The sequence below is a fragment of the Manis pentadactyla genome, chromosome 12, assembly GCF_030020395.1.
Source record: "Manis pentadactyla isolate mManPen7 chromosome 12, mManPen7.hap1, whole genome shotgun sequence".
Lineage (NCBI taxonomy): Eukaryota > Metazoa > Chordata > Mammalia > Pholidota > Manidae > Manis > Manis pentadactyla.
The window spans coordinates 62,809,765-62,831,512 of NC_080030.1; the positions used below are offsets into that span (position 1 = coordinate 62,809,765).

Genomic DNA, 21,748 nt, shown 5'->3' on the forward strand with positions numbered 1-21,748 from the left:
GAGTTCAGAAAACAAAGTTGGGGGGATGGTTCCAACCCAGCATTTCAACCATCACCCCTAAATGTGTAAGAACTAAGAGTTTTACAAAGCCAAAGAGAGCCAAAATGCTGGAGCTAAGTATAATTTCTTACAGCATCAATATCCCATGACATTTTTCAGTGTTTGAGAGCACTCCCTGATGCTCGGTTCTGGGTGACTAGTCACTGTGCATGCAGCAGGACCTGGAAAGTTGGTCATGAACACTCCCCAGAGTAGGAGCAGAGACACCTGATAGCTACTCCTTTGATTTTTCATCTTCCTCACTGGATAAAACCACTGTAGGCCTGTATACCTATATACCATTTTCCTGTAGGCCATTATAAATGATCACTCTACATTGAGATTACAGAGCCAACACCTTTTGTTACAGAAAGAGACACAACATGGTTCTTTTTTCATCATACCCCAATGGGCATGTTGCTTTGGACATTCTATATCCCCAGAAGACTCACTGATCAATTTTAATTAGGAAACTAATTTCAGGATCCTAATTAATACTCTATACTTAACAAAAATAATGATTACCGTCTGTGAAATAGCAAAGTGGAACACTTTTTCCCCTTAATCATTTTACAAAATAATAGTATCACTACAAGTCTGTATTTTTCTTTCTTTTTTTTTAGCTTATAAAGACTGTTAGGGGAGCCATCAGCTTAGAATTTTATTCTCTCTTCTTTTTTTATTGAAGTATCATTGACATAAAATCTTATATTGGTTTCAAGTATACAACACGGTGGTTCAACAATTACCTATATTACTAAATCCTCACCCCCACTAGTACAGTTACTATCTGTTGACGTAAGAAGGTGTTACAGAGTCACTGACTATATTCTCCATGCTGTACTACTATTCTTATGATCAACTTATATTATGATTGAGAATTTTTGTGTCTCTTTATCCTCCTCACCCTTCCCACCCACGCACTACCACCTCTTTCTTATAGTCACCACCAGTCACTTCTCAGTGTCTATGAGTCTACTGCTATTTTGTTTAAAATTTTATTCTTAGATTTGAAAGTATTTTTTCTGAGTTTTCAGTCTTTCAAATAGCTTATTTGATACCTTTTTCTCTGTAAGTCCTTCCCCTCATGATGTGCTCACACATGGGTATTCCAAGGGGAAAGGACCTTAAAGACCCACCAGTTCACCTTGTCAGCCAGGAAGAATAATCTCATCCATAATCAAGATTTCCCCTAAGTTATATGCTTTTTGTTGTCAAACCCACAAAAATTACACTAATAGTAGGAACTTCAACTATCTCATATAGGAGACAAATGGGGGGAGGGGCATTGTGGCAATGCAGAGTAATTTGATGAGAGCAGTTTTAAAAAAATTGTGCCCTATCATGAATCATGTTAGACTAGGGCAACATGATTTATAGTAATTTTTCAAGATTTGGATCTCAAGGAGTAACGAAATAAGAGATTGTGAAATAAATCTTCACCCAGTGAAGAGATAATTCTCTTTGAAAGATAATTAATTAAAAAAATAAGAAATCAGATTGCCAGAAGATCCACTGAGCACTTCTCTGGAATGTCAGTCCTTGCAACCGTCTGCTCTGCAGCATTCAATGTCACAGAATGGCCATAGGCATTGTTACTTCTCTTGGCTCCACTGTGAAGTGATGTTCGTGAAGTTACTTACTTCTCTAGTCTCTCTTTACCTCTTAAGTAACATGAGGGTATTATGCTGCATATATTATTACCCAAAACCTTCCTAGTTATTAAAACATGTTATTCCTAATCCACAGGTACTCTTTCTTTAGTAGTTTCTCTTTCATAAATAGCACCATCCAGATGCTAAAGCCAGAAATCTAGGAGCCCTTCTTAACACCATCTCCAATCCCCTTTCCTATGGATTCCACCTCCTTAAATAACAGAGTTCACATCTTTTTGTTTTCTACCACTGCTACTCTACCATTTAGCAATTACAGTGACCCCTGCTTTACAGACAGTTTGCAGGCTTCTTATTGCACTTCCCAAGCAGCAACTTCTTTAGTTTGCTTGCTTTGTTCTCTCTCATCCTCTTTTTTTGTCTAATGAGGAAGTCTTAGTTGCATATCAGCTGCAGCAAGAGAACTCACCCTCATTTAAACCTTCTCTGGCATTCTCCTCTAACAGGCTTACTGAAAAACAGACTATAATGGGGGAGGCTGTGCCTTAGGTCAGAAGATCTGGGTACACACTTAATTCTATCATTTCTGGCTGTGTCATTTTGGTTTGTTTCTTAATTGTTTTGAGCTTCAGTTTCTTCATTTATAAAACAGTTAACAATATAGCAAGAGATTTTTGTGAGGTTTATGTGAGATAACACATATAAAATACCGGATACTTATCTTTCATTACTCAAAACCCTTCACAAGTTAGTAATAATGTACAGAAAAGAACTGGATCATATTATTTTCAAAACTCTGATTCTGGCAACTGAAATCTTTAAAGCTATGAGTTGATGTTAGGAAAGGTCATCAACAGACTTACATAAGAAATCCAAGTAACTTGTTGACATGTGTTTGCCAAGCGGGTACTTTAAGTAGATCAGATTGTATGTTCCATGCAGTGGTCAAGGGGTTACCATAAAAGGTTTGAAAAATGTCTCTGAGAGATGAACAAAAAATGCACTATTTTTAAACATACAATATTTTAATGTTTGTTTGGTAAAAGTAATTCCAGTTAATGAACCAGTGTGAAAGTTCAACTATAGAAATTAGTCAATGTACTGAAAATGGAAATATGCTCAGCCAAACTATGCTACTTCATTACAAGCTTTATCTAACAATGCCAACTACGTTTATACTGTGCATAACATACTTCCTATGATTGTCACAAATGTCATGTTAAATGATGACTCCTAATCATTGGTCATAAATTTTCAGACAAGAAAATACTGGAAAGCCCAATAAATTCCAGTGTTTTCATTTGATCTTCCTTCCATTTTCCTGCTGCATCCCCACATGCTGTCTAGTATCCTGTTTTCCAGAGAAAAATCTGGGTGTACATTAGGCTCATTTGTAAACCATCTAATTAATTTTTTATTTTTTAAACATTTCTTAAAAAGAAATGTTATTCAGCTTAGAGTATCTAGCAACTCTAATTTATCTTATGCCAAACATCATTTAATTCTGGCTTTGTAATTTCTTTTCTTAAACAGTGTGACATGCTACAGTAGATTTCAAGTGTGTTTTGCTCACTTTTGTAATCCCAGCACTTACTGTATGTTCAATAAGTAGCTGTTGAATAAATGAATGAATTTATGTTGTTTTAATTCTGGCTAAGTTTAAATTCAAAATTTCCCCCTACTTTTCCCCCAACAAAACTTTTTTCACTTGTTAGCTTTTCAAAATATGGCCTAAAAAACTCCATGAAAGTACAAAGAGAAATGCATGCTTTTGAATTCAAGCCCTAAATCCACATTCTTGAAGTTCAGACAGACAACTCTCTAAGGTCAGAACATGCTACATGAAGGAAAGTGGAAAGAGCTTTGGTCTGACTATTGGAGGGACTTCAAGATCAGTCTTCTGCTTTGAGAAAATGGGAAGATTATGGGTCTCATTTTATAGTAGATGCAAGTGAATTACAGACTAAATGATTTATCTAAATTATACAGCAGAGTATTAATAAGGAATCTATCCAGCTGCCTTTTAATGTGGGATTTCTCTATAGTAAAAACTCAGGAAAATCTAGATTCTTAAACAGCAATCAGAAAGATGTTACTCTCCTGTAATGAAGTTTATGAACTTTCCATTTCCTCTCCTTTATATCTCTTTTTATTATTTTCTTTGCTAAATCATGAACAAATACAGGATCCAAGTAGAATTCTACTGGAGACTCAGCACTGAATGACTGTCCCATTATATTTTTGAAGCAAAAGGAGTAAAATCCCATTGTAGTTATTTTAACATTACTTACGTAGCATCTTCTTCTAAAATGCTTGTCCTCAGGGGAAGAAACCCAAATTAAAGTAAAAACAAAATCCTACTCCCACAAAGAAGAAAAATACTCCCACATATAGTAGTGAGAATCTTTGACTGACTTACCAAAAAAGAAACTAAATTAAAATTTATGTTTTTTTATATTTTAGTATAGGCCATAAATCAACAGAGGAAGGAGGAAACACTAGCTTGGATGTACACCTTTTGTAGTCAAGTATCACAGTTAATCATTAATAATGTAGAATTAATTTGAAATCTGGTCACTGAAGCCTCTGATGCTCTAAGTTACTTAGCTGTGTAATCCCCTAGTATATAATAAACACTTGAAAATGCTGTGCAAACAGGAAACCACAGAAGTGGGACACTGGTGAGCTTCCACCCCTTGAGGCTAAGGTACTGCCCTATTTTAACAAGTGATATTTGATATATGCACTAGAGCCCAACCATTATCCCTTTAAATAGTTCTTGAATAATAATATAGAAACCAGAGTGTATGTCAGATGGGATCTCAGATGCATTACATCATTTTGGTGGGAAAATGGAGAACTAGCTAAGAATTGCATTTGAACTGGCATGGTGATAAAAAGATCCATAATTGCTCCTTACCTTTTTTAAACCGTTAAAACATTAGTAGCAAAGTTTTACTATTTTCAGTTTAAATTAACTCATTTCCCCTAATTCTGTGCATATTAAAACATATCATCTCTTTAGTGATAACTTAAAATAATTATTTTGCAGTTCAGATTACATACAGTTCAATCTCATTCCTGTCTTGATCCTTTTTCCCTTAGTTTTCTCTCCAATATACAGTATTGGAATCTGTGTATCAGACAGCATAAGGCCTGCTATTGCAAACATTAATAAGATCTATCATTTAGGAGTAGTTACTTATTCTTTGTTTAATCTCTAATGGAAAGGATTTCTCTAAATATTTACACCAGAACAGTTGTCAGAATGAATCCTGCAAAATTGCTGGCATACTCCCAGGAGCAGGGGGCCAGCATGTGGGGAAATGGAGATTCTTGGTCCCTGGTCATATAATTTTAAGCAGCCTTAGAATTTCAGGGAGCTGCTTGCTAGAATATGAAAGGCTTGTATTAACAGAAAGATATGTTGGTGTGCAGACCAATTCAAGTAAAGTATTTGAATGGCCACTTTTGTTTATTGCTCTTGTACAAATTACTCTCCATTTGCTTCACATTTAAAGTAAAAGGATTATTTAGGTTTCGAGACCCAGTATATTAATTGTATATGAGGAAAGAAACTTGTAGAAATGTGAAGAAACACCAATCTTACTCTGTGCAATGGCCCTCAAGGTGCTTAATATATAGAAGTGACTTGTTCCTTTCATGAATTGCTGAGTGAGAGTCGGTAAGCAAGAGTTAGACAGGAGAGAATTGAAATATGCCAAGATAAATGCAGCAGTGTCTTATAAATTAACATGATGATGTGTGTTTGTTTTTTCTCTGGAAGATTGTAAAATTATGGCTGCTCAACTCATTTTAGTAATGGTATAGAATTTGGGGAGTGGATGAAGAAGTGAGTTTGGGCAGGGAGGGGTGGAGAAAATACCCTGCACTGGAAAATCTTGGCAATTTTCATTTGAAGAGTGTTCTTATCTGATGAATGATAGCACTCTGCTCTACTGCCTGTTAATCCAGTAGTTTGGTTTAAAACTGTTGCATAAAGGTTTCTGGGATTGTAAACTCTCCATATGTAGTATGGGCAATATGTTAAGTTGAGAAACAAACAGTTTATAATGAATTCTTGGAATGTCAGTGATATGTCCCATGGGTGCTAAGAATGGTAGGGGTAATCTGAAATGGTTTGGAGTTCCTCTTCCTGGAACTCTCCCTTATTGTATTAGAAATTAAACTTTATGGCACATAACGGTCACAAGTCTGAGAACACACATGAATAGGGGTTGGCTCCTGGAGACTCAGTGCTGGGTGGGATGGCACATGCTATTGGGCCAAGTATGCACTGACATGATCCTGCAAGCCTAACTAGCTTCTAAGGGAATCTCATTGATTTATGTTAAAAGCTTGGATCTATATCTATCTCTGGAGAGAACTGCAAAGTTGGATGGAGGTCTTGGAAATGTGCTATAGGAAAGAGCGACTGCCTCTAATTTTAAATTATATCAGTCTTTGTGGAAAGGGCTAAGAGTTATCAACTTGAGGATGGCATGAAGTGAGTGAGTGAACTGAGGCCAGAGGGATTAAGGATACTACCTTTGGAATTTATTTCTTGCTGGAAAATAAGGCTGAATTCTGTGAGAGAAAATATGCAGCTGTTCAATATGTTCAGATTTAGTTTGCCGCCAAGGAGCATTTGTCTGTATCTTTTGTGCTTCATGGCATTAATTACACATCATCAAGATGCAGTGATACAAGTAAACACAAGTCACAGTTTTGCTGCTAAGTTGTCAAAAATTAGAATTCTTCTGTTCTTTGGTTAGTTCACAAATTCAAGACCAAAGAAAATCAAATATGTAGTTCCACTAAATTGCTGATATCATATTGACAGCAGGTCATTATAACTCTTTGCTGTGCACAGCGCATGAGGTCAGGGTTCGTTTGTCAAATTTTACCTGAAGATTGCCAGTTGCCAAAGACTAGCCAGAAAAAGAATCTGACTGCCAGTCTGTCTGTGGATTTAAAATAAGCAGTATCACCCAAACATGTTTGAACAAAGAGAGCTAGCAGTTTTAAGTACTGAAATACACTGAAGTCATTCTGAATCCTAAAGGAATGTGAAATTTACTACATTTAAGGACAATGATCATTGGGACCTCTGTGTCTCTGTTCAGTTAAAGACACATCACATGAAGTGACAGAGTATCTGTTCTGGGTATTTGAGGCAATGCCAAGAGTTTCAAAGACAAATTTTCACTTAGGTTATTTTGCACAGATATATTTGTGCTACTTGAACATCTTCTTATAGAAAGGTTTCACAATCTTCTGATTTCTAACTGAAAGTTTAAAATTAGAGCACCACTTAGTTATGACGATTTATACTGTTACTTACAGCCTTGTCTTTCTAAATGGTATTGTTTTTATTAGGAGAAATTGTTAAGTTTGCTCTTGACCTTTCCCTGGCTCTAGAGGCTTTAGAATTCTTGTTCTGGTGACATGTACTACTATTTTCTTATTTCCAAGTGTTACTTCAGTAACATTATATCTCCATTGTCCTTAGGATGTTTACAAGGATCCCTTCTCTTTCCATCCTAATCAGACACCTCTTTTACAAAGACTCAGACTAAATTCCTTGGGTTCTTTTTATCTACTCAGGAAGGGAGGAGAACTTGAAATGATGACAGCAGGAGTTCTGTATGTGTGCATTTGCGCTTATGTAGGCAGACAAGGTGGTTTATAGGATGATGGTGACATGAATTGTGCACGTATCCAGGCGGCCTATTTCCATCTCCTGCATGCTTAGGGTGAATAACCTACTGAGGAAAAAATTGGTGGAAAAGCACTATTTTCTGATGGATTTCCTGCTCTCTGTAACTCATGATTGCTCCCAATCCTTAGGGACAAGTAACTAGGTCTGACCACAAAGCAATGGCTCAAGCGTGCTGTGATGACCCTCCTCCCAAGGATTCTGGCTTTCTTCAGTCTAATTACTTTTGGCAATTGTGGTTATTGGGATTTGGCCTAGTGATTCGCTAGAACCCAAATTCTCCCAAGCAGCCCCCTCAACAGGCAGAATTAAGTCTGACAGGAAGCCCAGACTTCCACCTCACTTTTACATGGAGTTTTCCCTGGTTTATGACAAGGTTTGAAAATCCTTCATGGACTAGAAAAGAATAATAAGCAGGATTTAATGAAGATAACCACCCAAAGAAGAGCCCATTAGGAGAGAAGTAAAAACAGTAAGCTTGTGAATAAACAAATTACCACATAACTTAACTCATTAAAAGAGAGGTAAAATTATGCTATTTATAGTAGTTTTACTAATCACCAGTAGTCAGTCTAAGTTAGTCAGGGATTGTAGAAACTGTAAAAGAAAGGGATGTTTATTTCTTGTTAGGCAGTTTTTAACCATTACGTTTTTCCTAAACATGAAGAGGACTCTAAGACACATTACCAATCATTATTCATTATTAAGTGGCTTTGAAAGAATTTTTGGGGAGGCTTGATAGCCCTTCTATCCTACTTACTGTTTGATTTATCCATAGTACAGTCCAGCAGCAAGGCCACTTATTCAGCCCAACCTGTGCTCTTACTCTGTGATGTCAGCATCTGTTAAACTCACTATCATGTCCCACTGTGTGCACTTTGCTTTGGCTGTGACAATTCTCTCCCAGGTAGCCTCATCTGCACTAGTCAGTATCACACATGTAATGACACTATTGATAAACAATATGGGGCTGCCTGACTGTTTTGTATTTTAAACTACTATCTGCTCAAATGAAATATATCTCATCTCTTATCACACACTACAAAAGTCTATTTTTGTCTAAACCTCATGAAACTGGCCTTGTTTTCAACAGATGCTTAGCTGTAATAGTTATCCCTGAATGAAGGGCCCAACAGTAGCGCTCATTCTTGGCTACACATTAGAGCCACCAAGACTACTTCTGAATATATACATGTCCAGGCCCCATTCCCAGAGATTGTTTAGTTTGAAGTTTAGGGTGGAGTCCAGGATTGCTGGTTTCTTTTTTTTTTTAAGAGCTCCAGGTGATTCTAATTTGAAATCAGGGTTGAAAATCACTGTACCAAGGCCCACAAAGCAAGAATTTGGAGTGGAGGTTACTGTTAATGCTCATGGTAAGAGTGACATAAATAACAGATTTTATGAAGCATCATAAAGAACTTTTCTGGATAACCAAAACTAACCAGTGAAATATCTATTATGGTTGTAAATTACCTAGAAGGATTTTGATATTTAACCACAAAATTATAGACTTTGCCACATCCTCATGCCTAAGTTAATCTTCTTTTGGATATGCACACTGTAGATGGGAAGAATAATCTTAAGAGTATTTCATTTAAACTTTGCTATTTTATTGCTTCTAATGAAAGAAACCAGCAACTTTTTATGTTTAAAAACCATCAGTAGGACAGGCTTAAAGAAAGAAAAGAAAAGGGGTGGAGAAAAGAAAGAGGTAGGAGGGATAGTCCTAGAATAACTGAAGCAAACACTACAGTAATCATTAAAAAGACTTGTTTGTTAGATGAGGAGGAAGAATAATAGCCAAAGAGAGAGCAAGGGAAAAAAAGAGTAAGGTGGAGTTTGAGAAAATTCCTCCATGATTGTCTCAAGTATCTCCCCCAGCAGTTGAGGTGATGTGGAGAAATCAAGGAAGGACATGGGCTTTGGCATCAGATGTGGGCTGGAATCCAGGTCCACAACATGTTTGTTGAGTGACCTTAGGCAACTAGCTTGGGGCCATTGGCATTTTCCTTATAGCGTAAGTGTAAGGACTAAATGAGATGGTATTTGCAAAAACATCAAGTACAGGGACTGGCAATCACAGTTGATTGAAACATGCAAGTTATTTAAATAATAATCATTATCACACACTCATTTTGACAAATAAATATAAATGTATATTAAGATAAAGTACATGTGAATATAACAGTGGCTCTGAGTAAAGCCATGGTTTGCCATGAGGTGTTTATACACACTTTGATGTAAAAATTTACCTCTTTCTTATCAGTAAAATATGACTGATACCTGTTCCCATTATATGTCAGGCTTTGTTGAGATGACTGTGTTCCTATCTGTGAGGCCCCTTTGTATGAGAGGAGAACACAATAATGGGAAGCCAGCTGCCCTTTTTCTTACCAACTTATCAAGCATATGTTAAGAAAACAGTGCCCTAAAATAGCAGCTCGCAGATTCTGTTATTTTATATTGTGTGGTGGTGGTTTGTATTATGTGGTTATAAAATGGGGGCTGCTTTACCACTTACTCTCAGGAATGTACTTTGTATTGGGGTATAATTATAAATATGCTTACCAGCTAGTTTTCTGAGGACAATTTTTTGGGAGTGAATATAGTGCATTGCATTATTGTGTATTCATTTTAGAAAGATGTTTAAGGTAACTGAATCTAATCCCATGCCCATGCTAAGTGTTCAGAAGAGAACTAGAGGAATAGTCACTCTGAAAAATATAACCCTTTCTGGTACAGAAAGCCCAAACTGAATAGGAGGAGAAAGAAAGGGCATGGGCCCGGCTGTTACTAAGGCTGGACAATTGGTAGGGATGTTGCAGAAGTAATCCATGCAGAGGTAACAAAGATGGGCTGGGTTCCTTCATCCCATCCTGAGCTTATCTTGTTTTAAGAGAGCACACTTTGTAGGGAAATCTGCTAGAAAGTAGAATGCCAGTGTTACAGGTAGATGCTAGATCCAAATGCAATGATATTAAAAGACCATTTTTTCACCTTAACAAAACTTATCTTTCATTACCATAAAGTTTTTCAAGTTGCCTATGATTTGTGGCAAAGTAATATAGTTCCACAGGGGATGAGAATTCCAAGAATGATCTTCAGTTGGAAGATCTGGCAATTTAATATTGCAGCTCACGATACCAGTGACCATATTCTTATATAATACAGAGACTATAAAAATGAGAAACCACAGTTGAGAATGATATAACTAGATTCTTTAAAATAGCCAAGGTACTTTGATGTAACAGTAAGCAAGTACCACTAGATGTTAGTCATGCATTCAACAGTCCCTTTATGTGAGTGACTCAAAACACTTATCATCAGTCCCTGACACTGTAACTTTGATTCTGAATTACTAAATGTCCTCCTGGCCCTCAAAGTAAAGTCAATTCAAAAGGAAAATAAATTTCCAGAAGGAAACCAAATTTGCTTCTCCTATTTTCCCATCTTTTTGATTATCTCCAGTGTTTTTCCATTCACTCAGACCTGAGTTCTTATACTCCAAACAAACAAAAAAATAGTTTAGTGCCAAAGATGGCCCTCTTAATGTTTTCCCTTCATGTCCAATTAGTTGCTAAGACCTATGGGTTTGATCAATAAAAATTGTCTGCTTACGTACTTCTTGCTCAATCACTGTCATAGCACAGGGCCTTGCTACCTTAAACCTGGGCCACTGTAATTGCCGCTTCCCTCCCAGCACAGGCCACTTCTGAAAGCCTGTCATGGTAGTGGAGTCCTAAAGCATCTCTTGAGTTACTTTAACAAACCCGCTCCCTGTGACTCTGCCAAAGGACAAGATGAACCTGCTGAAAATCAAGCATGACGACTGATACTATGGCTGTGGTCTTCAGGTCTAGAAATTGTGAACCATGGGGAATGGCACAATGAATTAATTCTCTACTTTGGAAAGTTACTTACTTTATTATTTTTTAGATGATGAATTTACTACTAATAAATAGATACTTATATTTATTTGGATTCTTAATCTTTATCCACTAAACTTAGTTGAACAAGACAACCAAGTTGAAAAGTCTTGCTTAACCCCTTAGTTGTGACTTGCTCTCATATCAAAAGATTAAAATTTGGAAAGGTGATAGGAATCATTTAGATTTAAATTTCTGAGCAACCACCTAGTGTGGTAAAGGGACTTGCTTGGGTTAGCCAGATCTTAGTTAGCAGGGCTGGATCTAGAACGCAAGTCTTCTATTTCTCAATCTACTTTCTCCAACATACACTGGGAATTCTCCCTCAATGGCTTCTTGGGTCCCATACCATGAGTTTATGAAGCTTGCTATTCATCAAATTCATAAAGGTCAGATGGTACCCTAATAAGGTAGTGTTTTGAAGACTGATTCAATTTTGCAGAAGGCAGAAAGATAGTTAAAAGGTATTAAATATATATTTACTTCGGTGATCATATTCTTTAGTACCATTGAGTGCTCTCTAAAAAATTTCCCGAAGAATTTTAGTGACAGCAGATGGTAACTAGTTCCATTGCCAAGATTACAAATGTGGCATAAATGCTCTTATCAGATAAGAGGCACCTGCAGCTATATTTTTTTTAATGAATTTTTGAAATTATTCAAACGTTCCATTTTTGAAAAGAATTCAGGTATTTTGCTTAAACATTACACGGTGTTGAAACACATTTGAAGCAGAAAATAGGACATCTTAGCACTAATGGCACTTAGATGCTAAGCATTCTCAACACCCCCACAAACCTTGGAAATGAACATTCCTTTCTTTCCAGTATTACTGGATGAGAACTTTAATCAAAATGCTAGTGATATTCCTGGTTGGAAAGAGCTGATGGACAGAATAAAATAAATAGAAGAAATAGGCAGATGTGTATTTTATACTTCATGTATTTTGTTAAGGTATAATTGCAAAGTATTTCAGACTTATTAGGTTGTCCAAAAGATAGTCAATTTTGAGATTATCCAATCATTTTAAACCTTAAGAAAAAAAATTCATAACCAAGAAAGCAACCCATATTTTTCCTCAAAAATCAAAAAGCAAGGTAAAAAAAATCTATATAATTTATGATGCAACACTTTTTCAAGTGACCATTCTCAAAAAAGTGCTAGTGTATAATGCAGTACTCAGAGAAGAAAATAGTCCTAAGTAAAACACATAATTTCAACACACTGTCTTGCATGATCCTTACCATGCTCTCAAAACTGAAATGTTTTCCTAATGGTAACCAAAGTTGATTCTTACATTTCATGAAACGTAATACCCATTCTGATGGCATTTCAAGAATTCATTATTTGCAAAAGGATTTTGGGGGGATGGGGTGAGTGAATAGTGAGGAAATGGGAAGAGAGATTATGACAATGTCCAAATAAAACATTTGGATAGATAATAAGAGGGGAAAGATGATTTAGTAAAACAATATACATGGAAGTTTTATTTTTTTGATAGTTTATTCTTATAACTGCAGAGGGATCATTTGATCTTAATTCTATCCAGGATTTGGACAACTCCATATTGTACTCTATCAACATTACATAGAATTTAAAAGAACTATGAATTTAAAAATATTAACCATTTAACTTAAAAATATTTTAGATATTTAGTGTTAATCTAAAATGATCAGACGACTAATAAATTCCTTTTTTTTAGTAGCATGGCAAAGGTTTCTCCATAATAAGTTGAAAATCAAATTTAACTACATGTCGTAATTTCCATTCATTGCTTTCTGGGGATCTAATTTGTGGAATATTAAATGCCAGTGAAATATTTAATGAAGAAAAGAAATGATTTAGCAAAACTTATCTTCTTACTAGTTTAAATACTGTTCATATTTCATGCTTAAAGGAATATTGAAATGATGACTTTAAATCAATTTCATAGACATTCTTATATTCTCAATTACATTACATGGAATAACTTGGGATTAAACAGACTATTTAAAAATTATTTTTTAGTAAAATCCTTCTATTAAGTAATAAACAAAGAATTAAAATAGTATAACAAAAGGATGTTTTAAGAAACAACTCTGACATTGTATTTATGATTAGATTAAAATTCACAAAAATAAGTATATTTTGCTTGTATTTAAATGTTCCTTTTAGTGCCTAAGAATTTGAACTTGTGGCTTTGATTCATACAGATACCATGATTGTTACAGAATATACTTTCTTCAGCAATGTTACTTATGTCTCTATCTATTGTTTCCTTCAAAGATAAGGTAGACTGGTGTCAAAAATAGGTGCAAAGATGTAGCCAATATCCAGATACTTCCATTCAAAATTAATATTACAAAATGTATAGTAGAATGAAAGATTTTTCTGTTTTATGGTTAACTTTTTATTTTCAAGGATTAGCAAGTGTAATCACCAAGAGTGTATCAGAATCTCAAAGAATGGCTCAATGTATGAAACAATGTCAGGAGCAATGACCAGAATATTCCAATAAATCAGTTTTTATTTTATTAACATTAAAATTATCTCCCTTATATTCTTATTTATTTCAGACATTTTTATAAATGATTTTAAAAAGTCTCATAGACTTTGCAATGGGTACTTTGTAATTAGTATGCTATGATGACTTTTCAAAACTTGCATTTTCGGGAATTTAAACAATTAAAGCCCAATTCATAGATGTCATCAAGTGAAAAGGACATTGTAGTGGTATCTGATGTTTCTAAAAATAGTCTTCTGGCACAATATGATTATGCAATGTCTTCTGAATAACCAAATAATACATTATATTTTCAAGCTTCACTGTTACTATTAGATATCTAATTCTTTGACATTGGTCACTACTATGTAATACACATAAATGTCGGTTCAAAATTTCCAGTCAACTAGAACAGCTTATTTTCCAAACATATTGGGTAAATAATGGATAAGATTTATTACTTAATATGCCTGACATTTTCTTTCTGACATGGATCAATATATAGCATAAACAGCAAGAGACAAGTTCCACTTAACTAGCTGTATAGCTTTCTATAGGTTACTTAGCCTCTGATTTTTGGTTCTCTCTGTAAAATGGGATTATTAATACCTGCCTCTATACTCTATACTCATAAGTAGCTATTTAAGGGCCCAAGTGAATAATTAAAGTGAAAATGAGGTGCAGAAGCATAAGGTATTGTAATTATGATTATTATGGCAAATGTGATCTTTACTTTTATTAGCAGATAACCTGGAATTAAGAAGGTGTCTGTGCCAAGTTGCAAAGGCTGAAATGAAAATGAGTTAAAAACTGGAGTTGGGGTTCTTGATTTAGCATCCTGTACTTAAAGCTATGGTTTACCTTTGAAAATGTGGCTGGCTGGGGATTTTTGATGGCATTTCATTTTTATCTTGAATAGATTTAATTTGGTCATCTCTACGAGTTGTATGAATACAAACAGGTAGAAATGTTATTTTCTATTTATTCACCCATAACTCAACAGACATTTTTTAAAGTACAAAGCTGTGTAAAGTGTTTCTTTTATAGCAGTAAACAGGACCACTGGTTTGCAACAAAGGGGACACAAATGGCATAGCAGTTGTTTTAGGGAAACAAGAGAGTACTGATATGGCTTTATCTGCTGTATCTGAGGTTTAGCCATGGTTCCTTGGACTTGACAATATTTAACACTGCAAATGGATATCTTTTTTTTATAAGAAACTTTTCTATTAAAACATTCAAGAGACCCTTTAAGAATCTTTGAAAAATAGTTCTTACACTTTAATTTTCTACCTCTCATATCATTAGTTGAGATTTTAATAGTTTAGAAGAGCGAAGTTTTTTAACTACAAGCCAGAAATGATACTCTTAAACATTCACTTTACTTGTCTCTTGAAGAAAAAAAAAACTCCAGTTTTTTTCTAAAATACTTTTGACTGCTACCTTATTTTTTATTAAAAAAAAACAAAACCTTTTCCTAGTCTGTACTTGGGGAAAGTTTTTTAAACGTTTCTTTCGGAGACTTCCTAAAAAATGAGTGTGCGCAAATGCAATCTGCAAAACGAGTTTCTGTACACTTAACAAAGATCTTTCATTACCCTCCACCCCGCCTCCCTCATTCTCCAAAAAAAGCCTCACTGCACCTGCCAAGAGTTAAGTCTGTCTCTTCGGAGGACGCAAGAGGTCGCCCCTCTCCCAGGATTGCCCCAGCAGGCTCCAGAGCGAAGGAGCAAGGAGCATCCCCAACCCCGGGAGCCGTCTCCCAGCCTCACTCCCACAGAATAATTGAATTTCAACCCATTTCCATCCACTCCCTCTTTTATCCCCACTACACAACCAGAGGGCGCCTTTGACTTGGCCTTGAGACATTAAGGCCATCGAAAAGCAGTTCGCAGGACTCCAGGATTCCTCTTCATCCAGCCTGGAGGTGCACCACCCCGCCGCTCCCTCAGCGCCACCCGCGGCTTCTCTGGCCGTTGTCCTAGCTGGAGGCCGTGCCTAGCTGGAGGCACGAATGATGGTCAGCTTTCTTTCGTGTACCTTACTTCAGAAACAGTGTCCCCCAAACTGCAGTCAGAGTCACCTCTAACACTAACGCTCAGGACCCTATCCTGCCCCAGAGGTTGGGTGGCTCCTGGCCCTGGGTTTCACAGGTGGTGAAGGAGGGAGTGGGCTGTTGGCGCTGAGTGGGCAGCGGTGGGAAGAGCAAAAGAAAGCAAGAGGCTGCGCTGGTGCCCAGCATCCTTTTCCCCAGAGACCTGCGACTCGATTCCCGCAGCCAGACCCCGCGAGGGGGGATGGCGGGCACCTCCAGGAGCCAGGGCCAAGCTCGAGCCCCAGGCCGCTCCTTCTGTGAGGCGGCCGCACAGCTGAGTGAAAGGGTGGGCGGAGGAGTTACGAAAAAGACAAACCATTCAGAGGCCAAGAATAATAAATCGGATGCCGTGACATGTTTAACTTAGGCCCTCCTGCCTCCTACAACGAGATTCTAGAGGCGGTAAGGCTGGGCCCGAGCCCCAGCCACGCTTTTGAAAAGCAGTTGTCAGGTGAATCAAACTTTGTCTGCCTGAGGTAAGCGACACAAAGGAGCTTTAGGTGACCCTCACGTCCAGGGGCAGGGCAGAGGCAAACAGCGGCGGAATAGCGATTCCTGCCTCTCCATCCCACATAAGCCCTTGCTGTGTCCGCGCTGCACCGCGCCTGCCCCGAGGAGCTCGGCGGGCAGGCTGTGGGAGAGGGCTGGGCGCGCGGGCAGGGCGCTGCTGAGAGTCGTTCGCACCCCCTGCATGGGAGGTCCGAGGGGCCAAGGCGCTTGCATCGCTCTCTCTGCCCCACGAGCTCCGGGAAGGTTTCTCCCTCCTCTTATCCCACCAGTGCCCCCATTCCGGAGCCAGGGTTGCCCCCTGCTCTGCTACTGGCGAGGGGACAGACTCCAGAGCATCTCCGGGCTACCTGGGAGCAGGGAGAGGTGCCATACTCGCGTCTGTCTCCTCATCTCTGGAAGCGCCGCCCTTCAGACAGACCAACTTGGTGGAAGGTGTCCTGCGGGTACCCGCTGAATCCCAACTAGGGCACTGTCTTAAGGCTTCACAAGCCATCCTTCCAAGGTACAGGAGTCAGGAGAAGGGGCAGCGTGGAGGCGAACCTGAGTGTTTTAGGGAGCCCTACCCGCAGTATGTGTCTGCCCCAGGGGACCCACTTAAACGTGCCTGAGGTGGTAAAAGCTCTCACGCGTGACAGGCAAAACTGTAACCGGAAACCTGGCACCTTCGGCTCCCAGCGACCGGCTCCGCAGTCCTGAGACCCCGGGGGAGTGGGACAGCGAGTGGCTCCGCGAGCGCGCAGACCCGCGAACCCCGAGCGCCCTGCACACCCACAGGTTCCGCTCGTGCGAGGTCGGGGCAGGCGGCCACGCAGGCGTCCGCTCTCTGGTCCCCGGGCTGTAAGCCTGGTGCGGCGGGAGGGCCCGACCAGGTCTCTCCGCGCGAGGCGGCCACCCGAGGTGAGCGGCCCCCGCGGCCGCGCCTCCCCCGGCGTTTGCTCCGTGGTCAGGGCATCCCCGCGGGTCTGGCGTCCGAGCGGCCAGGGCCTCGAGGCCCCCGTCCCAGTATCGGGAAGGAAAGCAAAAATCTCTAGGGCTAGTCTAACGAAGGACCGAACTTCTCCGGGAACCTTAAGTTACCAAGGAATGGGAGCCACTCCAGCGTCCGACCCGCCCGGCGCTGGCACGGGCGAGGATGCGCGGGAAGAGCCGGGCACGAAGGGAGGCGTGAAGACGGAGCCTAAATCGTTACCTCCTCTCGGAGGCGCGGGGCGCGGGGCCGGAGGACCGCCGCCGCCGGGAGCCGCCTCGGCACCCCCAAAGCCACACGACAGGTGAACGCGGCGGGAGGGAGGAAACGCACAAAAAACCCTGCACTTACTTCTTCGCTGGCGCCTTCCCTGAGAGGCGTTTTGGCTGCCGATGTATTCCATAAAGTTCAAAATGATAAAAAACCAAGAAATCAGTCGCAAGTGCATAGTAACCCAGTAATGTTTCCCTTCCTTTTCTCCTTTTTCTTTTGATTGTTAATTATATTGAGTGTTTTAGAAATATACGTAGGTGTTAGAGAGCAAAAGAGTGAGGACCGAAGCAGCGGACAACTTCTCCACTTCGATCCGACAGGCGTGCTGGATGGCAAGCGAAGAGGTCTGGAGGACAGGGACCAACTACTGTACTTTCAGATTGTCCGAGCCCTGAACTGCGGCGGCTCCGCGAGGGTGGCTGTCAACGCCGCGAGCGAGGGTTCCACGAGCAGCGAGCGGCCTCGCCCGGGCGGCCGCAGGTAGCATGGTGCGCGGCGCGGCTGGCGGGCGGGATCCGGGCGGCGGCCCCCCGGGCTCAGAGGGCGCGGCGGCTGCGGCGGCAGCGGCGGGGGCCCCGGGCGCGCAGGGGAGCGGGCGCGGTCGGCAGCGCGGCCATGGCCAAGGGGCGGCGGAGAGACCCTGAGCTGCTTCTGCCGTTCGCGAGCAGGAGACGCTCCAGTGGTGGAGGCAGGGAGGAGGGAGGGAGGGAAGGACGGACGAACGGGGAGGGGAGGGGGATGGCTGCGGGGGGCGGAGGGAGCTCAGGGGCGGGGAAGGAAACTGCTGGAGCAACAACCCTGAGCGACCTCAATAACTTTCAATTTCAAGAGGGAAAGAGGGAGCTGGAAAAGTACAGGCGTTGTGATTTGGCAGCGGGACGGGAAGAGGCGCCTAAGGGGTCCCGGGTCTGCGACGGAGCATCTCTGGAAGCGACGAAGAAGGCGAGAGAGCACGAGCTCGGGGGTGGAGGAGGCACAGTGTGCGGAGAAGAGCCCCTCAGAAGGGCAGCTCTCGCCGGGAGAGACGGCTCTCTCCAGCTGGGGAGTGCGGAGGCCGAAGGTCCAGCGGGCGCAAGACCCTCCGACCCCCACTTGCGAGTCTGGCTGGTCCCTGGCGTCCCCGGCCGGGTGCCCCCGGCTCTCCCGGGCTGAGCGCCTCCTCTCCCGGCTCCTCGACCCCCAGCGCCGGCGCGCCACGACTGGCCCCGGGCAACTCGCTGCTCGCCCCCTTGGCCGATCGCTTAAGGGTTTCTGGCAGCGGACTCCTTCCCAGTTTTCCAGAGCCCCTCCTCTGCTGCTTTTCTCCCTTTCTTCCTTTCAATAAAAGTAGCTGCAATTGGGCGCTGGACGGGTGGGGAGGAACCTCAGTGGGCGCTGGCGGTCAGCTCGCCCGAGAGTTACCTGCCCGGCGCGGGTAGGACCCAGAGGTGTGGACGCTCTGGACTGTCCATTTGGAAATTTAATTGTGCTGCAGCTTTCCTCCACAACGAGCTTTTGCTGAGGTTTTGGAAGGTTTTCCCTCGGGCTAGTTCTCTCCGTAGTCTGCTTGCCCTTGCTCGGCGCTCTCTTTTTGACCCTCAGTCTTCCAATCATCTTGAGAGGATCTGTTGTGCAACTTAGTTTCTCATCTGGGGGATTGGGAATGATATTTGGAAAGACTTTTCCCTGTTTTGGGGGGAGAACGGGAGGGTGCACTACTTCCTTCTGTTTCCAGAGCAGGTAGGGACCCCACTGCTGAGCAAAATAAGGTTTGCTTGCCCACTCAGGGGTGGGAGAGCCCAGGGCCAGCACTCCTGAGCCGTGTACACCCTGAATGTTAAGTCAATGGTAAGCTTCGCACCTCTTTTCTCCAGTAGCACAAGTCGATGAGCTTCCAGGAGTATTTAGTTGGAAGTCACAAGCCCCCAAAATGATTTTGTATAACTTGTCCCACATGCTAACGGAGTATCTGATATTAATGCAATTTCCGAAGGACTACCCTCTGTATGTAGCATTACAGTTTTACACAGGCCCAAACTTCTGAGGTCATTTTGAAAAAGCCCCTGATTCAGAGACACCTTGCTAATTTTTATATTCAAATAATTAGCTTTAGAAAATGGCTAATGCCTTGCAAGAAAATAAGTAAGATTTGTATTTCTCTCTTTCCTCCATTTGTGATTCCTGTTACTGGATTGCCTTCAATTTGTGTGTCAACAAATAAGAGGAGAAAAAAAAGGCTGCCTTCTCTATCCATCCCATTTTGCAAGCTTGCAATGCTTCGAATTGTTGCATGTCTCTGAAGTATTCAGTGGTGTAGTTGTTATACATCCCAAAAGTGAGGGTGAAGATGAAATGGCCTGCATGCAAAAGGAAGGAACATGAAATATATATTCTTGTCAAGGTATTAAAAGTTAGAATCTGAGAGACTGGCCTTTCCATGCTAATTCCTGAATTAAATATCATTTATTACTTTGCATACCTGTATTGGAATTCTAAAGGTAGGAATCATTTTCTTTAGATTTTATATTACAGGGAAGACAATAATCGCATCAAGATTAAGATTTGGGGATAATTATATAAGAATTCCCATTGGTAACATTTTGCTTTTCTCTGGTAGAACTGTATTTTCTATACATTACACACACACCCTGAACCCCTTCCCCCCAACACACACCACACTCCCCCTCCTTTATCTGTTGCATAATGTCCAGTTACAAATGACTGAGTTTATCACTTCTAACCAGAAAAGTAGCAGATAACAGGACAATCCCTATAATGATTATCCAAAAAAGAAGCTACTCTATTTTTCTGTGCCCATCCCAGTCAACTTTGCTTTCCTTCTTAATACTTCAGATCCTGAATATCTGCACCATAAAATGTGGGGGATTTAAAGGCTGTGGGAGGCTCCCTTTGAAAAGGACTCCAGAGACAGCCTTTTTAATCCGGGATACTTGAGCCGGATGGGATGAGATTGCAAAAGGGATGTAAAAAAGCAATTTGGTGAACAACTTCAGGGAAATAAACACAAAGAAAGACACTTACTTTTCACTGTGTGTTGTGCAGACATATGTTAGTTGGATGGGAACAGGAATGACAGTATAAATAAATAAACAAACACAGTGAGAGGCTGCAGTTCTTGAGCCATCCCAGAAAAGAAGTACTAGATGCAGTGGGCAGGAAAAGCTTGTCAAGGAATAAGCGCTGTTCTTAGGAAGCATAAGGAAAACATTAAAGAAATGGTGAGTGTATTCTTTCTCTCTTGACGCTATGCTTTAGAATAACTTTTTCCTGATCCATGTTACCATACTATTAAATGTGTGTTTACTTGCCTGGCTGAGTCTTAAATTTCCTCAACTGTCCTAGAAGCTTATGGAAAGCATGCCATGGCCTATTTTGTGCAACATAGTATCTTCTTTTTTTTTTTTTTTTTTTAAATCAAGAAAACAACACTCACAGAAGCCTGTGGCTGTCAACAGATTCCAGGGCCTAAAGCAAGTTAAAAACCATAGGCTCAGCCGAGAAGTCAACATTTGCTTGTTATTTTTCTCCAGAAAACATTTAAGTCACAGGGAGCTTGAATAACCAGGAGTTTAAGAGAGGCCAGGAGATTAGAGTAGTTTTGGACAAAGATAGGGGATTAAACACATCCAGACTATTTACTACAACTTCTCATCTTGTCTTTATCACCAACCTAACCAGGCAGTGACAATAGTAACAAGTTATTTTTGTCCATGGTAGCAGTGGCACTTTACGGAAAGAAAATGATTGTCATATTGTTGAATCTATACTCAAATATGTGAAAGGTGGTATGCTCCAGAAAGAGAGAGCAAGCCCAATAGTTCAGAATGGGATATAACTAGTAGTGATGAGAGATGTTTGGCAAAGTTCAGGCTGACATCAGTCATTATACCACAGAGCTAACATGCAGATCCTGAAAATGCTCAAGTCTCCAGTTACTCAGATCTGGAGGCATCTGAGTGCATAAGTCAACCGTGGCACTGCTGGCGGTGGTCTGTGTAACTGACACAGCTAGAAGTCAGCCCTGAAATACAGAGCAGACAGCAGTATTTAAAAGCCATTGAAATGAGTAGCTGCAAGACAACTACTATTTTTGGAGACAGAAATAAAGAAGACAGAATTATTAT

General features: G+C 40.6%; 1 protein-coding gene across 2 annotated transcripts in view; it reads right to left on the reverse strand.

Annotated features, from left to right (window-relative positions):
- The window catches only part of RSPO3 (R-spondin 3), an 87,022-nt gene extending 68,711 nt beyond the window's left edge, over positions 1-18,311 (reverse strand). The window contains exon 1 of one of the 2 annotated variants that reach the window (XM_057489281.1): positions 17,703-18,311. In XM_057489281.1, coding sequence (XP_057345264.1) covers positions 17,703-17,799 — 97 coding nt within the window. In that variant the 5' untranslated portion in view covers positions 17,800-18,311. The remainder of the gene's footprint in view (positions 1-17,702) is intronic. The other variant, XM_036903879.2, reaches the window with a different exon arrangement.
- Between the last annotated feature and the right edge of the window lie 3,437 nt (positions 18,312-21,748).